The following is a 21619-nucleotide window of genomic DNA, read 5'->3' on the forward strand; positions in this document are numbered from 1 at the left end:
AACACCTTCATCCCACTCAGACCCCGTCTCAATGCAGTATCTCCTAAGCAATGCTTTTAAGGTCTGATGGACCCTTTCCAATGCCCCCTGACTTTCTGGGTGATAAGCACTGGATATGCGATGTGTAATGTTGAGCGGGTTAAACACTTGAGCACACAATTTAGATAAAAAATTTGTTCCCTGATCAGTTTGAACAATTTTCGGTAAACCAAAGGTGGTAAAAAACTTGGTTAAAGCTTTAACAACTGCTCGAGATGTAATTTTACGGAGTGGAATTGCTTCTGGGTATCTGGTAGCTGTACACATAATAGTCAATAAAAACTGATTACCAGATTTGGCCTTTGGTAAAGTCCCAACACAATCCACTACCACATGCTCAAAAGGTTCACCTATGACCGGAATTGGAATTAAAGGGGCTGGTGGAATCACCTGGTTTGGTTTTCCAGCATACTGGCATACAGGACAAGTCTTGCAATATCGTACCTGCTGTAAAACGCGATTGCACGTTTTAGTCACCCCTAAGTGTCCAGACAGCAAATGATCGTGCGCCAATGACAGTACCTGCTGACGAAAAACAGAAGGAACCACAACCTGATAAACAACATTACACTCATCCTCGACAGTATTATTTTTATGCCACTTCCGCATCAATAGTCCATCTTTCACTAAAAATGAGACATTGTTAAATTCAGGTTTCTCAATTGATTTAAAGCATTTTGCAAGTGAAACATCATTCTTTTGGGCCTCAGTTAATTGCTCACGATTTATCACTAATGTCAATGGGTCACTCACTACAACCTCATTCCCCTTATCACTGACCTGAGAATTGCCTTCATGTCTTTCCTCGGCCTCCTGATCTACACATATGAAAGAATCAGATAAAGACACTTCACTATCTTTCTTTGATTGGGCACGTGTGATCACACAAGCATTCGGATATTTCTCAGACAATTCATCAGTGCTATCCTCTTCCGACAGAGTGTCAACTACTTCCAATAAGGGGTACTACATTCCCTCCAGCCAAATCATTACCTAGAATGAAGGAAACACCCCTCACTGGTAAAACCGGGCGTATCCCTACCTCCACAAAACCAGACACCAGGTCTGTCAGCAGATGAATACGGTGAACGGGAACTCTCTTGACTTCCATGCTGAAACTCTGTACCAGTCTGCTAGATCCAACTGATGTTTGATCTGAAAAAGGCAAAACATTTGCACACACAAATGACTGGGCAGCACCCGTGTCCCTTAACACTTGCACTTCTACCTGATCTTCCTCTTTCCCTGATAGTGATACATACCCTTTGAAAAGAAATGGTACATAAACACAATCAACTTCATCTTTAGTCTGCTCGAAATGCGCACTTGGATCAAAAGCATTCACCAACCCAACCACTTTTGTTTGAACCTGCTGCTTACGCTGCTGTTTGCTATAGCTATTGAGCCTTTGGCAATTGCTCTAAGATCTAGCGATGTCACGGTTTGGGTGTTTGTTTCCTGTTCCTTGTTCTGGTCTGTCATGTGATCCCCTATTTTAGTCATGTGATCCTGCCTTGTGTTCCCTTGTCTGTTGTGTCATGTTGTCATTGGTTGATTGTTTAAATGTTCATAGGTGTCCCTTGTCTTGTCGTTAGTCTTGTGTGTATTTAGCCCTGTGTTTCAGTCTGTTCCTTGTCTTTCGTTAATGTTGCTACATGTGTGGTTGTTCCGTTCTCGAGTTTTGAGTTTGTTTTGAGTTCATTTAATAAAGTATACTGCACTTGGATCCTGCTTCTGCCCCTGCTTCTGCCCCTGCTTCTGTCCCTGCTTCTGCCCCTGCTTCAACCTGTGGTGTAACAGAACAAAAGACCAAATTAAGGATCCAGCAGTAAGGATGAACTGGTCATCGGAGAGAAGAGCTGTGGAGGAGATTATGTACTCCATGGACCAAAATGGAAGCAGTTTAGAGGAGTACGTGGAAGATTTTATTTAATATTGCCATTTAGTAAACTGAGAAGACCAAGATCTCATGGACTTGTTTTGGGTTGGATTAGACCCTCACCTTTCGCCGTGGATACCACCAGGTAATCCAACACTCACTTTGAGGCAATATTTTGACTGGGTGCTGTGGCAAAGTTGCTCTTCCCTCACGGTAGACAAGCTTGTCGATCCAGAGACCGTGAACGTCACGTCTGCCGATCCAGAGACCGTGAACGTCACGTCTACCGATCCAGAGACCGTTCACGTCACGCCTGCCGAGCCTGAGCTTCGCGTCACGCCTGCCTAGCCAGAGACTGTTCTTGCCATGCCACCTGAGCCCTCGGTCAGGATGGCCGCGGCCGTGCCTGAACCAGCTTCGGACGAGGCAGAGCCGACCATGGTCCTGGCTATCTTGATGGCCTGGCCCTGATGGCAAGGCCACGAAGGCGATTCCCCCGGGACCCCCGAACTGATGGAAATCGTCCGGTTCGTGAACGAATCGCTCTTTTGAACCGGTTCTTTTTAGTGAACCGATCGAACCAGTACACTAAATCAGACTGAATCATTCGAATCAGTTCACGTCAGTGGTTATCCAGAAGTTACTAAAGTTACTCACTTTCAGACATGTCTGACAGTCCCTCTGACTCGAAGTAAACCAATATCCCGGAGTATATGTTACTCCAGTAACTCCAACAGTTCACTGAACTGAGACATGTTGTGCTGAGAGAGCTGATGAGCACGAGCAGCTGATACTGCGCATGCACATACTACCGAACGCACAGGTACAGCGGTTCTCGGATCACCAGTACAGAACCAAGAACTGTTTCTTTCGGACACGTTCGACATACTGAGAACCGATGAGAGGATGAGCTAAGCATGCGTGCAATTTTTTTCTGAGGGACGAAATGTATGTTTCTTAAGTATTTTGTTACATTCTCTGACCCCAAGCTCACCAATCACCAGTCAAGATGATACTACTTCTGTATTGTCTGGTCAATATATATATAATTGGATTTACTTTATGCAGGATTGTATTGGATTGCACTCATATGTTTTTTATCTTGTTTTTTTCTTGTGGGACTTCAGTGTATCGGTTTACTGTTTTATATTTTAGTGTCTCTTTGTCTCCCACTGTTTTGTAATGTCTTAAAATGTATAAATAAATCATAAAAAAAGTCACGTGTCTAGTATCTATAAAACTGCATTTTTTTCATCTAAAGAATATATCTAAATTACGTCATATGCTCTCAATGAAAAATGCGGAACAATTAATTAATGCATTCATGACATCAAGCCTATATTATTGTAATGCTCTACTGGGTGGTTGCTCGACACGCTTACTAAACAAACTACAGCTGGTCCAAAACGCAGCAGCTCGAGTTCTTACCAGAACCTGGATGTATGACCATATAACCCGGTTCTGTCAACATTGCATTGGCTCCCTATTAAACATTGTATAAAATTCAGTATTATACATTTTTAAGGCCTAAAATTTAGTTTGTTGAGGGTTGATTTGTGAAGAAGGTCTACACGCCTGCGCACATATTCAAACGTGCATACCTATCGACCGAACACGTGATGCGCATCTGCACGCCGTCTGCGTTTTCACAACTTCACTGTTACGGTAAATTAGTAAGCATGCCAAATACGCATTTATTCTATCTGACTTATTTGTAAGTGTGAACTCGTGAATTTCTATTATCACTGTAAAGCTGCTTTGAAACAATCCATACTGCTAATAGCGCTATATAAATGAAGTAAACCAAACTACGTAACATAAACAAGAACGAGTAAACGGCAGAATCAATCGAATCTATTTATTTACTTGCAAGAGACATCACAATAATAACAAACATATCAACCAGAAAAATGATTTAACAGAACAGACAACTACTAACAAAGAAAAAACAAAATACAGATTTAAAGACACTTGTTTGCTGGCTAGCCCACAAGATCCGTCATCGATTTTCTTTCTCCTCCTCGTTGGCGGTTTTATCAGTCAGTGCCATCAATCAGCCACTCAAATCACAAACAGGTGCGTCCACCTAAAAGAGAGAGAGCGCGCGAACACGCTCTGAAAAGATAGAGCGACAACCAGAACAACAAGGGAAAAACAAAGAAAACAGACCTAGCCACCGACCGTAACAGTACTATCCATGTGTCATTAGTGTGAATTTTATCTTGTTTCTTTGATTTTTTGTTTTTTTTTGTGTGTTAAATAAAGTTGAATATTTTTATTCTTTTTAAATAACGTTTTCAATTGTTTTACTTAACCTATGTCTTATACCTGACTCAGCCATAAACAAACCTGTGAACCTTGCTCTAATGTGAAGGGCGTTTCCCTGGAAAGCGTAGTCCGTAACTGGGAAGCAGCCTACCTTATTCTGTAGTCCGTTTATCCATGCTAATGTGTGTGCAAAGGTTAAGAATTGAATCAACATTTCAGCTATAATTGCCACATAAAAGGGTGTGAGACAACGACTTCTCATTCCCAAGGTGTCTAATATCACCACGCTTCCAAAACAAATGCATGTTGTAACACTCCACTATTTTGTGGAGTTTACACTATATGAAGAGAACAATTGTCCCGTTTCCGAAAGTAACAGTATGGAGGAGAAATAACAAATGTCACATAATTCAGCAGAAAACCCAAATGTATTATACAAAACAAACAAACCAACCAAAAATAATAAAATGTATACAATTAACATTTTCAGTGGTACAATAATCTGTGTGTGTTTGTGTGTGTGTATGTTTGTGTGTGTGTGTGTGTGTGTGTGTGTGTGTGTGTGTGTGTGTGATAAATCCTTCAGTCCATCGTGCGGCACACTAGGTGCAAAAGTCCAGATAAGTCTCACCGGTGGTATGGAGAATCCATGAGCAGTATCTGGACAGTTTCTGACTGTTTTAAGTCCTCCAGGAAAGAAATCCAGCAATTCAAGATACAGATGTACTCCTCAAAGGGACGGCAACCTACACTCAAAACAGCCAGCAAAAACAGATAATCTCCAATCGATCGGTCCCTTTTTTTTATGATTGAGATTCCAAATCTCTCGAACATCAAAAAGCCGGTTCCTTATATGGTAAAACACCACCATCTAGTTCCTGTTTGGTGACGTGGTCCCACATGCCGCGAGGTCATGAGAAAGCTCTCGCAATGATAGGGTTTGAGGTAACATACAGAAGGGGGAAATTAGCAGAAATTAGCCTAAATTTTAGCCATCACTGGACGTACCTGACCATACCCCACCTGCTTACCAAGGTAAGTTAGCGTAGCCTTACCGATTTCACATTTAGCGAGATTCAAGGTCAGTGAAGCTTCCTATAGACGCTTAAATACCGCCTCTAGAAGAGATATATGCTCCTCCCAGCTTTGTGAATAAATCACTATGTCATCGAGGTAAGCGTTACAATTCAGAACGTCAGTAAGAACCAAATTAACCAGCCTCTGAAAAGTAGCTGCGCCATTTCGTAGACCAAACCCCATAACTCGATATTGAAGAAAACAGTCTGGTGTTACAAAGGCTGAAATTTCAGACGCTCTGGGAGTCAATGGAACTTGCCAATATCCTTTGAGCAAATCCAATTTACTCACAAATTTGGCAGAACCAACACTGTCGACACAGTCCTCCATCCCAGATATTGGGAAGCAATCAGGTACTGTTACTGCATTGACGCGTCTGTAGTCTGTACAAAATCATGCGGTACCATCCGACTTCTGTACCGAAAGACATGGCGAACTCCATGCACTAACACTGGGACCGGCTAAACCCTTTTCCAACAAATACTGAGTTTCTTTCTTCATTGCCGCTATTTTATTAAAGTTAATTCTGTACGGGTGTTTCTTGATTGGCTTGACATCCTCTACCTTGATGTCATGCTGTAAAACATTTGTAAGTGTAGGAGTATCCCCCAATATAGAAGAAGACTTGCTAAAAAGTTTAACGATATCCTCCATCTGCTCAGTGTTAAGATGGACTAAGAAACTCGACAACTTGGCCAAAGTCTCAGAATTAGTCAATCTGACAGATGATAATGGAGTATCCAACTCCAACAAGCCCTCCAGATTATCTCGCTCTTCAACAAATGAGTTCTCATCACACGCAACCCCTACTGCACGGACAGTATCGTCCTCCTTTTCCTTCGGTGACTCCCCGCCATCTCTAGTATGGTAAGCTTTTAACATTGATATGATCATACCCTCTTTTGACGTTTTCTGTCTGGCGTACGCAATACGTAATCTGTCTCTCCCCTCTTCTCCAAGATCTCATAAGGCCCCGAAAAACGTGCAGTTAATGCAGACCCTGGAACTGGAAGTAAAACCAGCACTTGATCGCCAATTGCAAAAGATCTGTTTACAGCGGATTTGTCATACCACATTTTCATCTTCCCCTGAGTTTTAACCAATGTCTCACGAGCTATCATACATGTTTTCTGAAGTTGATCATGAAATTTACTGACATAGTCTAACACATTTCTTTTCTTAGAGTCCTCAATACCTAATATTCTTTCTTTTAGAATCTTCAATGGTCCTCTCACAGTATGGCCAAAGACCAGCTCTGATTGGCTGAACTTAAGAGACTCCTGTACTGTTTCACGGATTGAGAATAAACAAAGGAACACCTTCATCCCACTCAGACCCCGTCTCAATGCAGTATCTCCTAAGCAATGCTTTTAACGTCTGATGGACCCTTTCCAATGCCCCCTGACTTTCTGGGTGATAAGCACTGGATATGCGATGTGTAATGTTGAGCGGGTTAAACACTTGAGCACACAATTTAGATAAAAAATTTGTTCCCTGATCAGTTTGAACAATTTTCGGTAAACCAAAGGTGGTAAAAAACTTGGTTAAAGCTTTAACAACTGCTCGAGATGTAATTTTACGGAGTGGAATTGCTTCTGGGTATCTGGTAGCTGTACACATAATAGTCAATAAAAACTGATTACCAGATTTGGCCTTTGGTAAAGTCCCAACACAATCCACTACCACATGCTCAAAAGGTTCACCTATGACCGGAATTGGAATTAAAGGGGCTGGTGGAATCACCTGGTTTGGTTTTCCAGCATACTGGCATACAGGACAAGTCTTGCAATATCGTACCTGCTGTAAAACGCGATTGCACGTTTTAGTCACCCCTAAGTGTCCAGACAGCAAATGATCGTGCGCCAATGACAGTACCTGCTGACGAAAAACAGAAGGAACCACAACCTGATAAACAACATTACACTCATCCTCGACAGTATTATTTTTATGCCACTTCCGCATCAATAGTCCATCTTTCACTAAAAATGAGACATTGTTAAATTCAGGTTTCTCAATTGATTTAAAGCATTTTGCAAGTGAAACATCATTCTTTTGGGCCTCAATTAATTGCTCACGATTTATCACTAATGTCAATGGGTCACTCACTACAACCTCATTCCCCTTATCACTGACCTGAGAATTGCCTTCATGTCTTTCCTCGGCCTCCTGATCTACACATATGAAAGAATCAGATAAAGACACTTCACTATCTTTCTTTGATTGGGCACGTGTGATCACACAAGCATTCGGATATTTCTCAGACAATTCATCAGTGCTATGCTCTTCCGACAGAGTGTCAACTACTTCCAATAAGGGGTACTACATTCCCTCCAGCCAAATCATTACCTAGAATGAAGGAAACACCCCTCACTGGTAAAACCGGGCGTATCCCTACCTCCACAAAACCAGACACCAGGTCTGTCAGCAGATGAATACGGTGAACGGGAACTCTCTTGACTTCCATGCTGAAACTCTGTACCAGTCTGCTAGATCCAACTGATGTTTGATCTGAAAAAGGCAAAACATTTGCACACACAAATGACTGGGCAGCACCCGTGTCCCTTAACACTTGCACTTCTACCTGATCTTCCTCTTTCCCTGATAGTGATACATACCCTTTGAAAAGAAATGGTACATAAACACAATCAACTTCATCTTTAGTCTGCTCGAAATGCGCACTTGGATCAAAAGCATTCACCAGCGCAACCACTTTTGTTTGAACCTGCTGCTTACGCTGCTGTTTGCTATAGCTATTGAGCCTTTGGCAATTGCTCTAAGATCTAGCGATGTCACGGTTTGGGTGTTTGTTTCCTGTTCCTTGTTCTGGTCTGTCATGTGATCCCCTATTTTAGTCATGTGATCCTGCCTTGTGTTCCCTTGTCTGTTGTGTCATGTTGTCATTGGTTGATTGTTTAAATGTTCATAGGTGTCCCTTGTCTTGTCGTTAGTCTTGTGTGTATTTAGCCCTGTGTTTCAGTCTGTTCCTTGTCTTTCGTTAATGTTGCTACATGTGTGGTTGTTCCGTTCTCAAGTTTTGAGTTTGTTTTGAGTTCATTTAATAAAGTATAGAAGTATACCTGCTTCTGCCCCTGCTTCAACCTGTGGTGTAACAGAACAAAAGACCAAATTAAGGATCCAGCAGTAAGGATGAACTGGTCATCGGAGAGAAGAGCTGTGGAGGAGATTATGTACTCCATGGACCAAAATGGAAGCAGTTTAGAGGAGTACGTGGAAAATTTTATTTAATATTGCCATTTAGTAAACTGTGAAGACCAAGATCTCATGGACTTGTTTTGGGTTGGATTAGACCCTCACCTTTCGCCGTGGATACCACCAGGTAATCCAACACTCACTTTGAGGCAATATTTTGACTGGGTGCTGTGGCAAAGTTGCTCTTCCCTCACGGTAGACAAGCTTGTCGATCCAGAGACCGTGAACGTCACGTCTGCCGATCCAGAGACCGTGAACGTCACGTCTACCGATCCAGAGACCGTTCACGTCACGCCTGCCGAGCCTGAGCTTCGCGTCATGCCTGCCTAGCCAGAGACTGTTCTTGCCATGCCACCTGAGCCCTCGGTCAGGATGGCCGCGGCCGTGCCTGAACCAGCTTCGGACGAGGCAGAGCCGACCATGGTTCTGGCTATCTTGATGGCCTGGCCCTGATGGCAAGGCCACGAAGGCGATTCCCCCGGGACCCCCGAACTGATGGAAATCGTCCGGTTCGTGAACGAATCGCTCTTTTGAACCGGTTCTTTTTAGTGAACCGATCGAACCAGTACACTAAATCAGACTGAATCATTCGAATCAGTTCGCGTCAGTGGTTATCCAGAAGTTACTAAAGTTACTCACTTTCAGACATGTCTGACAGTCCCTCTGACTCGAAATAAACCAATATCCCGGAGTATATGTTACTCCAGTAACTCCAACAGTTCACTGAACTGAGACATGTTGTGCTGAGAGAGCTGATGAGCAAGAGCAGCTGATACTGCGCATGCACATACTACCGAACGCACAGGTACAGCGGTTCTCGGATCACCAGTACAGAACCAAGAACTGTTTCTTTCGGACACGTTCGACATACTGAGAACCGATGAGAGGATGAGCTAAGCATGCGTGCAATTTTTTTCTGAGGGACGAAATGTATGTTTCTTAAGTATTTTGTTACATTCTCTGACCCCAAGCTCACCAATCACCAGTCAAGATGATACTACTTCTGTATTGTCTGGTCAATATATATAATTGGGTTTACTTTATGCAGGATTGTATTGGATTGCACTCATATGTTTTTTATCTTGTTTTTTTCTTGTGGGACTTCAGTGTATCGGTTTACTGTTTTATATTTTAGTGTCTCTTTGTCTCCCACTGTTTTGTAATGTCTTAAAATGTATAAATAAATCATAAAAAAGTCACGTGTCTAGTATCTATAAAACTGCATTTTTTTCATCTAAAAAATATATCTAAATTACGTCACATATGCTCTCAATGAAAAATGCGGAACAATTAATTAATGCATTCATGACATCAATCCTAGATTATTGTAATGCTCTACTGGGTGGTTGCTCGACCCGCTTACTAAACAAACTACAGCTGGTCCAAAACGCAGCAGCTCGAGTTCTTACCAGAACCTGGATGTATGACCATATAACCCGGTTCTGTCAACATTGCATTGGCTCCCTATTAAACATTGTATAAAATTAAGTATTATACATTTTTAAGGCCTAAAATTTAGTTTGTTGAGGGTTGATTTGTGAAGAAGGTCTACACGCCTGCGCACATATTCAAACGTGCATACCTATCGACCGAACACGTGATGCGCATCTGCACGCCGTCTGCGTTTTCACAACTTCACTGTTACGGTAAATTAGTAAGCATGCCAAATACGCATTTATTCGATCTGACTTATTTGTAAGTGTGAACTCGTGAATTTCTATTATCACTGTAAAGCTGCTTTGAAACAATCCATACTGCTAATAGCGCTATATAAATGAAGTAAACCAAACTACGTAACATAAACAAGAACGAGTAAACGGCAGAATCAATCGAATCTATTTATTTACTTGCAAGAGACATCACAATAATAACAAACATATCAACCAGAAAAATGATTTAACAGAACAGACAACTACTAACAAAGAAAAAACAAAATACAGATTTAAAGACACTTGTTTGCTGGCTAGCCCACAAGATCCGTCATCGATTTTCTTTCTCCTCCTCGTTGGCGGTTTTATCAGTCAGCGCCATCAATCAGCCACTCAAATCACAAACAGGTGCGTCCACCTAAAAGAGAGAGAGCGCGCGAACACGCTCTGAAAAGATAGAGCGACAACCAGAACAACAAGGGAAAAACAAAGAAAACAGACCTAGCCACCGACCGTAACAGTACTATCCATGTGTCATTAGTGTGAATTTTATCTTGTTTCTTTGATTTTTTGTTTTTTTTTGTGTGTTAAATAAAGTTGAATATTTTTATTCTTTTTAAATAACGTTTTCAATTGTTTTACTTAACCTATGTCTTATACCTGACTCAGCCATAAACAAACCTGTGAACCTTGCTCTAATGTGAAGGGCGTTTCCCTGGAAAGCGTAGTCCGTAACTGGGAAGCAGCCTACCTTATTCTGTAGTCCGTTTATCCATGCTAATGTGTGTGCAAAGGTTAAGAATTGAATCAACATTTCAGCTATAATTGCCACATAAAAGGGTGTGAGACAACGACTTCTCATTCCCAAGGTGTCTAATATCACCACGCTTCCAAAACAAATGCATTCTGTAACACTCCACTATTTTGTGGAGTTTACACTATATGAAGAGAACAATTATCCCGTTTCCGAAAGTAACAGTATGGAGGAGAAATAACAAATGTCACATAATTCAGCAGAAAACCCAAATGTATTATACAAAACAAACAAACCAACCAAAAATAATAAAATGTATACAATTAACATTTTCAGTGGTACAATAATCTGTGTGTGTTTGTGTGTGTGTATGTGTATGTGTATGTGTGTGTGTGTGTGTGTGTGTGTGTGTGTGTGTGTGTGTGTGTGTGTGTGTGTGTGTGTGTGTGTGTGTGATAAATCCTTCAGTCCATCGTGCGGCACACTAGGTGCAAAAGTCCAGATAAGTCTCACCGGTGGTATGGAGAATCCATGAGCAGTATCTGGACAGTTTCTGACTGTTTTAAGTCCTCCAGGAAAGAAATCCAGCAATTCAAGATACAGATGTACTCCTCAAAGGGACGGCAACCTACACTCAAAACAGCCAGCAAAAACAGATAATCTCCAATCGATCGATCCCTTTTTTTTATGATTGAGATTCCAAATCTCTCGAACATCAAAAAGCCGGTTCCTTATATGGTAAAACACCACCATCTAGTTCCTGTTTGGTGACGTGGTCCCACATGCCGCGAGGTCACGAGAAAGCTCTCGCAATGATAGGGTTTGAGGTAACATACAGAAGGGGGAAATTAGCAGAAATTAGCCTAAATTTTAGCCATCACTGGACGTACCTGACCATACCCCACCTGCTTACCAAGGTAAGTTAGCGTAGCCTTACCGATTTCACATTTAGCGAGATTCAAGGTCAGTGAAGCTTCCTATAGACGCTTAAATACCGCCTCTAGAAGAGATATATGCTCCTCCCAGCTTTGTGAATAAATCACTATGTCATCGAGGTAAGCGTTACAATTCAGAACGTCAGTAAGAACCAAATTAACCAGCCTCTGAAAAGTAGCTGCGCCATTTCGTAGACCAAACCCCATAACTCGATATTGAAGAAAACAGTCTGGTGTTACAAAGGCTGAAATTTCAGACGCTCTGGGAGTCAATGGAACTTGCCAATATCCTTTGAGCAAATCCAATTTACTCACAAATTTGGCAGAACCAACACTGTCGACACAGTCCTCCATCCCAGATATTGGGAAGCAATCAGGTACTGTTACTGCATTGACGCGTCTGTAGTCTGTACAAAATCATGCGGTACCATCCGACTTCTGTACCGAAAGACATGGCGAACTCCATGCACTAACACTGGGACCGGCTAAACCCTTTTCCAACAAATACTGAGTTTCTTTCTTCATTGCCGCTATTTTATTAAAGTTAATTCTGTACGGGTGTTTCTTGATTGGCTTGACATCCTCTACCTTGATGTCATGCTGTAAAACATTTGTAAGTGTAGGAGTATCCCCCAATATAGAAGAAGACTTGCTAAAAAGTTTAACGATATCCTCCATCTGCTCAGTGTTAAGATGGACTAAGAAACTCGACAACTTGGCCAAAGTCTCAGAATTAGTCAATCTGACAGATGATAATGGAGTATCCAACTCCAACAAGCCCTCCAGATTATCTCGCTCTTCAACAAATGAGTTCTCATCACACGCAACCCCTACTGCACGGACAGTATCGTCCTCCTTTTCCTTCGGTGACTCCCCGCCATCTCTAGTATGGTAAGCTTTTAACATTGATATGATCATACCCTCTTTTGACGTTTTCTGTCTGGCGTACGCAATATGTAATCTGTCTCTCCCCTCTTCTCCAAGATCTCATAAGGCCCCGAAAAACGTGCAGTTAATGCCGACCCTGGAACTTGAAGTAAAACCAGCACTTGATCGCCAATTGCAAAAGATCTGTTTACAGCGGATTTGTCATACCACATTTTCATCTTCCCCTGAGTTTTAACCAATGTCTCACGAGCTATCATACATGTTTTCTGAAGTTGATCATGAAATTTACTGACATAGTCTAACACATTTCTTTTCTTAGAGTCCTCAATACCTAATATTCTTTCTTTTAGAATCTTCAATGGTCCTCTCACAGTATGGCCAAAGACCAGCTCTGATTGGCTGAACTTAAGAGACTCCTGTACTGTTTCACGGATTGAGAATAAACAAAGGAACACCTTCATCCCACTCAGACCCCGTCTCAATGCAGTATCTCCTAAGCAATGCTTTTAAGGTCTGATGGACCCTTTCCAATGCCCCCTGACTTTCTGGGTGATAAGCACTGGATATGCGATGTGTAATGTTGAGCGGGTTAAACACTTGAGCACACAATTTAGATAAAAAATTTGTTCCCTGATCAGTTTGAACAATTTTCGGTAAACCAAAGGTGGTAAAAAACTTGGTTAAAGCTTTAACAACTGCTCGAGATGTAATTTTACGGAGTGGAATTGCTTCTGGGTATCCGGTAGCTGTACACATAATAGTCAATAAAAACTGATTACCAGATTTGGCCTTTGGTAAAGTCCCAACACAATCCACTACCACATGCTCAAAAGGTTCACCTATGACCGGAATTGGAATTAAAGGGGCTGGTGGAATCACCTGGTTTGGTTTTCCAGCATACTGGCATACAGGACAAGTCTTGCAATATCGTACCTGCTGTAAAACGCGATTGCACGTTTTAGTCACCCCTAAGTGTCCAGACAGCAAATGATCGTGCGCCAATGACAGTACCTGCTGACGAAAAACAGAAGGAACCACAACCTGATAAACAACATTACACTCATCCTCGACAGTATTATTTTTATGCCACTTCCGCATCAATAGTCCATGTTTCACTAAAAATGAGACATTGTTAAATTCAGGTTTCTCAATTGATTTAAAGCATTTTGCAAGTGAAACATCATTCTTTTGGGCCTCAATTAATTGCTCACGATTTATCACTAATGTCAATGGGTCACTCACTACAACCTCATTCCCCTTATCACTGACCTGAGAATTGCCTTCATGTCTTTCCTCGGCCTCCTGATCTACACATATGAAAGAATCAGATAAAGACACTTCACTATCTTTCTTTGATTGGGCACGTGTGATCACACAAGCATTCGGATATTTCTCAGACAATTCATCAGTGCTATGCTCTTCCGACAGAGTGTCAACTACTTCCAATAAGGGGTACTACATTCCCTCCAGCCAAATCATTACCTAGAATGAAGGAAACACCCCTCACTGGTAAAACCGGGCGTATCCCTACCTCCACAAAACCAGACACCAGGTCTGTCAGCAGATGAATACGGTGAACGGGAACTCTCTTGACTTCCATGCTGAAACTCTGTACCAGTCTGCTAGATCCAACTGATGTTTGATCTGAAAAAGGCAAAACATTTGCACACACAAATGACTGGGCAGCACCCGTGTCCCTTAACACTTGCACTTCTACCTGATCTTCCTCTTTCCCTGATAGTGATACATACCCTTTGAAAAGAAATGGTACATAAACACAATCAACTTCATCTTTAGTCTGCTCGAAATGCGCACTTGGATCAAAAGCATTCACCAACGCAACCACTTTTGTTTGAACCTGCTGCTTACGCTGCTGTTTGCTATAGCTATTGAGCCTTTGGCAATTGCTCTAAGATCTAGCGATGTCACGGTTTGGGTGTTTGTTTCCTGTTCCTTGTTCTGGTCTGTCATGTGATCCCCTATTTTAGTCATGTGATCCTGCCTTGTGTTCCCTTGTCTGTTGTGTCATGTTGTCATTGTTTGATTGTTTAAATGTTCATAGGTGTCCCTTGTCTTGTCGTTAGTCTTGTGTGTATTTAGCCCTGTGTTTCAGTCTGTTCCTTGTCTTTCGTTAATGTTGCTACATGTGTGGTTGTTCCGTTCTCGAGTTTTGAGTTTGTTTTGAGTTCATTTAATAAAGTATACTGCACTTGGATCCTGCTTCTGTCCCTGCTTCTGCCCCTGCTTCAACCTGTGGTGTAACAGAACAAAAGACCAAATTAAGGATCCAGCAGTAAGGATGAACTGGTCATCGGAGAAAAGAGCTGTGGAGGAGATTATGTACTCCATGGACCAAACTGGAAGCAGTTTAGAGGAGTACGTGGAAGATTTTATTTAATATTGCCATTTAGTAAACTGAGAAGACCAAGATCTCATGGACTTGTTTTGGGTTGGATTAGACCCTCACCTTTCGCCGTGGATACCACCAGGTAATCCAACACTCACTTTGAGGCAATATTTTGACTGGGTGCTGTGGCAAAGTTGCTCTTCCCTCACGGTAGACAAGCTTGTCGATCCAGAGACCGTGAACGTCACGTCTACCGATCCAGAGACCGTTCACGTCACGCCTGCCGAGCCTGAGCTTCGCGTCACGCCTGCCTAGCCAGAGACTGTTCTTGCCATGCCACCTGAGCCCTCGGTCAGGATGGCCGCGGCCGTGCCTGAACCAGCTTCGGACGAGGCAGAGCCGACCATGGTCCTGGCTATCTTGATGGCCTGGCCCTGATGGCAAGGCCACGAAGACGATTCCCCCGGGACCCCCGAACTGATGGAAATCGCCCGGTTCGTGAACGAATCGCTCTTTTGAACCGGTTCTTTTTAGTGAACCGATCGAACCAGTACACTAAATCAGACTGAATCATTCGAATCAGTTCACGTCAGTGGTTATCCAGAAGTTACTAAAGTTACTCACTTTCAGACATGTCTGACAGTCCCTCTGACTCGAAATAAACCAATATCCCGGAGTATATGTTACTCCAGTAACTCCAACAGTTCACTGAACTGAGACATGTTGTGCTGAGAGAGCTGATGAGCACGAGCAGCTGATACTGCGCATGCACATACTACCGAACGCACAGGTACAGCGGTTCTCGGATCACCAGTACAGAACCAAGAACTGTTTCTTTCGGACACGTTCGACATACTGAGAACCGATGAGAGGATGAGCTAAGCATGCGTGCAATTTTTTTCTGAGGGACGAAATGTATGTTTCTTAAGTATTTTGTTACATTCTCTGACCCCAAGCTCACCAATCACCAGTCAAGATGATACTACTTCTGTATTGTCTGGTCAATATATATAATTGGATTTACTTTATGCAGGATTGTATTGGATTGCACTCATATGTTTTTTATCTTGTTTTTTTCTTGTGGGACTTCAGTGTATCGGTTTACTGTTTTATATTTTAGTGTCTCTTTGTCTCCCACTGTTTTGTAATGTCTTAAAATGTATAAATAAATCATAAAAAAGTCACGTGTCTAGTATCTATAAAACTGCATTTTTTTCATCTAAAAAATATATCTAAATTACGTCATATGCTCTCAATGAAAAATGCGGAACAATTAATTAATGCATTCATGACATCAAGCCTATATTATTGTAATGCTCTACTGGGTGGTTGCTCGACACGCTTACTAAACAAACTACAGCTGGTCCAAAACGCAGCAGCTCGAGTTCTTACCAGAACCTGGATGTATGACCATATAACCCGGTTCTGTCAACATTGCATTGGCTCCCTATTAAACATTGTATAAAATTCAGTATTATACATTTTTAAGGCCTAAAATTTAGTTTGTTGAGGGTTGATTTGTGAAGAAGGTCTACACGCCTGCGCACATATTCAAACGTGCATACCTATCGACCGAACACGTGATGCGCATCTGCACGCCGTCTGCGTTTTCACAACTTCACTGTTACGGTAAATTAGTAAGCATGCCAAATACGCATTTATTCTATCTGACTTATTTGTAAGTGTGAACTCGTGAATTTCTATTATCACTGTAAAGCTGCTTTGAAACAATCCATACTGCTAATAGCGCTATATAAATGAAGTAAACCAAACTACGTAACATAAACAAGAACGAGTAAACGGCAGAATCAATCGAATCTATTTATTTACTTGCAAGAGACATCACAATAATAACAAACATATCAACCAGAAAAATGATTTAACAGAACAGACAACTACTAACAAAGAAAAAACAAAATACAGATTTAAAGACACTTGTTTGCTGGCTAGCCCACAAGATCCGTCATCGATTTTCTTTCTCCTCCTCGTTGGCGGTTTTATCAGTCAGCGCCATCAATCAGCCACTCAAATCACAAACAGGTGCGTCCACCTAAAAGAGAGAGAGCGCGCGAACACGCTCTGAAAAGATAGAGCGACAACCAGAACAACAAGGGAAAAACAAAGAAAACAGACCTAGCCACCGACCGTAACAGTACTATCCATGTGTCATTAGTGTGAATTTTATCTTGTTTCTTTGATTTTTTGTTTTTTTTTGTGTGTTAAATAAAGTTGAATATTTTTATTCTTTTTAAATAACGTTTTCAATTGTTTTACTTAACCTATTTCTTATACCTGACTCAGCCATAAACAAACCTGTGAACCTTGCTCTAATGTGAAGGGCGTTTCCCTGGAAAGCGTAGTCCGTAACTGGGAAGCAGCCTACCTTATTCTGTAGTCCGTTTATCCATGCTAATGTGTGTGCAAAGGTTAAGAATTGAATCAACATTTCAGCTATAATTGCCACATAAAAGGGTGTGAGACAACGACTTCTCATTCCCAAGGTGTCTAATATCACCACGCTTCCAAAACAAATGCATGTTGTAACACTCCACTATTTTGTGGAGTTTACACTATATGAAGAGAACAATTGTCCCGTTTCCGAAAGTAACAGTATGGAGGAGAAATAACAAATGTCACATAATTCAGCAGAAAACCCAAATGTATTATACAAAACAAACAAACCAACCAAAAATAATAAAATGTATACAATTAACATTTTCAGTGGTACAATAATCTGTGTGTGTGTGTGTGTGTGTGTGTGTGTGTGTGTGTGTGTGTGTGTGTGTGTGTGTGTGTGTGTGTGTGTGTGTGTGTGTGTGTGTGTGTGTGTGTGTGTGTGTGTGTGTGTGTGTGTGTGTGTGATAAATCCTTCAGTCCATCGTGCGGCACACTAGGTGCAAAAGTCCAGATAAGTCTCACCGGTGGTATGGAGAATCCGTGAGCAGTATCTGGACAGTTTCTGACTGTTTTAAGTCCTCCAGGAAAGAAATCCAGCATTTCAAGATACAGATGTACTCCTCAAAGGGACGGCAACCTACACTCAAAACAGCCAGCAAAAACAGATAATCTCCAATCGATCGGTCCCTTTTTTTTATGATTGAGATTCCAAATCTCTCGAACATCAAAAAGCCGGTTCCTTATATGGTAAAACACCACCATCTAGTTCCTGTTTGGTGACGTGGTCCCACATGCCGCGAGGTCACGAGAAAGCTCTCGCAATGATAGGGTTTGAGGTCACATACAGAAGGGGGAAATACAGGATTCAGGAGAACACTATTAAACCAAATGACTAAACACAATTTTATTAGTTACTAATATTATATAAAAGCTTCCTCTTATGTGGCCACGCTACAATGCTACACTACACATATGACAAAAATGCCCTTTATTGTGTCTTTGTTGTGCCACGGCCAGTGGCTCATTGCTTTCATTGAGAAACATTCGGCGTCAATACACAGACACGATGGGCATGGGAATTTTATCATGAAATTATATTTTGGGGTATAATTTTGTCGCCATGACATTGGGGTATATTCTGGGGTATGACTATTGTGTAGATGTTTTTGAGCACCTAACCCGACCCCTAAACATAACCATTTCTCAATATGAAACGCATAACAGGCAGATAAAAGTATGGTCGCATTTATTAAAAAATATCAAATATTTAGTCAGCCAGGCGATTACTTTAAGCAACAAACCACCGTCTCCATCCACTGTTACTCTCCAATCTTGCACACATTCACAAATCAAGAGGCATTACATCAATTTTATCATTAAAAAGCCATTGGCTCTCATGGCCGATTGTCACATGCTAATATTGGGATTCATCTTAGAGTTTGGTGAGGCCGTGTTCACGGAGCAGAAAGATTATCACTCTGTTCCTCACACAATGTTATCGTATGGCTACAGAGATCAATATACAAGACACCTTTCCATACAAATAAACACAAGTGTGGACACATTTTAGCCAGCAAAGTTATAAAAGTATTTTAAGAAACTCACTTCAGATGTTAAAAATATCAACGGCCTTTCTGTCATCGATTGACGTTATGACACTGTTGACTTTAAAGGTTTCTCACTTGAAAGCAATGGGTTACCGGCCGTGTGGGTTAGCAGATGCTTTTGGTGCATTTTCTCTTGGATTGCTTAGGGAGGGAGAACTGGTTGCATGACGTTAAGTTAAGATTGATTCTGTGATATTTCTGCATCTCATTTACAGGGTAACTCAACCCCTGGTCAGAGCCTAACTCCACCCACTGGCAATATTTTATATAAAAATGCTGGAAAAATGGGCAAAGCCCAAACGGAGACAGGGGGGACGAACCGAGGGCAAAAAAAAAGGGTTATCGTTTATCAACAGCACACCCGAGGTGTAACGCTTCGCATCGTGACCACATTACCGCCTCGGGTGTGCATAATTTTGCAATAATTCAACGGCCTGTCGTCAATTATTCCTTACATCATTGATTTTTATTTATTTCACTGTTATGTTTCGGTAATTAAATTTACAAAAAAATTAAAATAACACAAAGTAAAAGACAAGTAGGCTATTATAGTATAGCCTACTCAAGTGTTTAACTTGAATTTATCTGCGACCACAGCCCTCAATGAGCCGCTGCAGATTACGTCATAGAGAGAATAAATGGACACTTTTCAAAGTCTGTGATTACAGCGCAACTTAGCGGTAAAGGGCAGCAAATGCACATCCCAATTTGCCGCCGTGGGGGAATGGCGGCGGTAAAAGTATTATTGTGGTGGAGTACCAACTGTACGTCACACGGCACCACAACTTCCAATAGGAAAACTCAACTGCAGTAGCCACCGTTTAACCTGAGGAGGGCAGCACTCAGACGTTTTTACACCATAATTGTAGAATTAAAACACTTTATACACAAATGTCAAAACAATCAATGAACAGCACTGATAAAGCCCCAGTCTTACAGATCATTAACAAAAAAAAGTTTTTTCAGGGTTTAATTACCCTTTAAGATGCATCTTATAATTTAAAGAAATTTATGAAGTGAGTCAATCAACATTATTTAAAATTCGAACATTATCAGTAGCAACTTGTATCTGAGAGCTAAGCAGCCGTCAAAGTGAACACAATACAATGTTTTTTTGGTTTTCCCAGTCAGGAGCATATGTAACATACGGCTTTTAGAAAGTTTCGAATCTTACAGGTTACATGTCTGTAGATACTGTGCAGAAGTTTGAGATTTGGAAGCTTCCACACCTACATGTCCTGTCATGACCCAGTCAACGCCCACTTTGGTGTTTTTGTGCTTTAAAAGACAGCTCTCCACACCAAGTAAGTCACTGTTCCCAGCAGAACCACAGGAAACTGCTTCAGAAACACTTGCCTTCTCCAGCCTCTCTCTCCTCCAGTCATCATTCAAAATGAGCAAGATCATTATTTATACCAAAAGAACCTTTGAGGGCAAATCATCTGAATTCAACCAAGATGTCAGTGACTTAGAAGAGGAGGGCTTCAAAGACACCATCGCCTCCATGAAAGTCATTGGCCAACCATGGGTGGCGTTTTATGGAAAAAAGTATGGTGGAAAGCAGAGGGTGTTTGAGGTAGGACAGTACACTTCTCTTGATGGCAAAGGACAGTTTTTCTCCCTCAAGATGGTCACAGATGACCTGACCAACCCTGAAATCCAGCTGTTTGAGGAAAGTAACTATCAAGGAAGAAACACGACCCTAGAGCGCCAAGCCGATTTCCTCAACATGAAGAGTTTCAGTGACAAAGCTTCATCCCACAAAGTTACAAGAGGAGTCTGGGTGCTGTACGAGCAGATCAATTGTAAGGGTTTCCAGCTTATTTCTTACCCTGGCGATCGAATTCCCAGCTATGACTCGGCCTGCTTCAACGATGTGGCCAGATGTGCGCGTCCCTTGCTGCCGAAGCCATAGACGGCATCATTCAAAGTCCGCTTTCTGCAGCTGAATATGAACCGGATCCCTTCTGGAAAGCACGAGGCAGGTGGTGAGGAAAGACTGATCTTGACCAGAAACGATGACTTTGACTCCAATAAGTCTGAAGAAACTTCATGCACTTAGACTCAAATACTTATCAGTTGATGATATCTGTGTAAAGACATACTGTACATGTTAATTTGGCAAATGTTAAATAACAAAGATGAATTTTATTAGAAAAGGTTAAGCTGCTGGTTGTTTGGCTTTTCCCCAGTAGCGATCAGTATCAGTAAACAAATGCAATAAAATACAGTTTTGGAATTGTTACGGATCTACTACAGATCCTCTTGTATTTGAATGTATTTTCCCTGTTTGATGAGAGTGGAATATTGAAAGGGATTTTGGATTTATATTATGCTGAGAAAGAGACAATGAATGCTGTTTTTACTCTGTCAGCTCAGAAAATAAAGACTCTGAAATATTGTAACGCTCCTTGTTTCAATTCTTTCTTTTTTTTACGTTTACATTTTTCATTTAGCAGATGCTTTTATCCAAAGCTACTGAGGAATTCAAGCGAAGTAAGTCATCCAAAGAGGCAATAAACAGGAGAATTCAGAGTTTTATTAATTATTCTATTAATATTAATAATAA

General features: G+C 41.4%; 1 protein-coding gene across 1 annotated transcript; it reads left to right on the forward strand.

Moving 5' to 3' along the window:
• The first annotated feature begins 20443 nt into the window (after positions 1 to 20443).
• LOC143718553 (epidermal differentiation-specific protein-like) lies at positions 20444 to 20965 on the forward strand. Its single transcript, XM_077209570.1, has one exon. It carries the CDS (start codon positions 20444 to 20446, stop codon positions 20963 to 20965), a length of 522 nt encoding a protein of 173 aa, XP_077065685.1.
• The last annotated feature ends 654 nt before the right edge of the window (positions 20966 to 21619 follow it).

The sequence above is a fragment of the Siphateles boraxobius genome, unplaced genomic scaffold, assembly GCF_051911475.1.
Source record: "Siphateles boraxobius isolate OS27281-9 unplaced genomic scaffold, OSU_SipBor_1 61, whole genome shotgun sequence".
Lineage (NCBI taxonomy): Eukaryota > Metazoa > Chordata > Actinopteri > Cypriniformes > Leuciscidae > Siphateles > Siphateles boraxobius.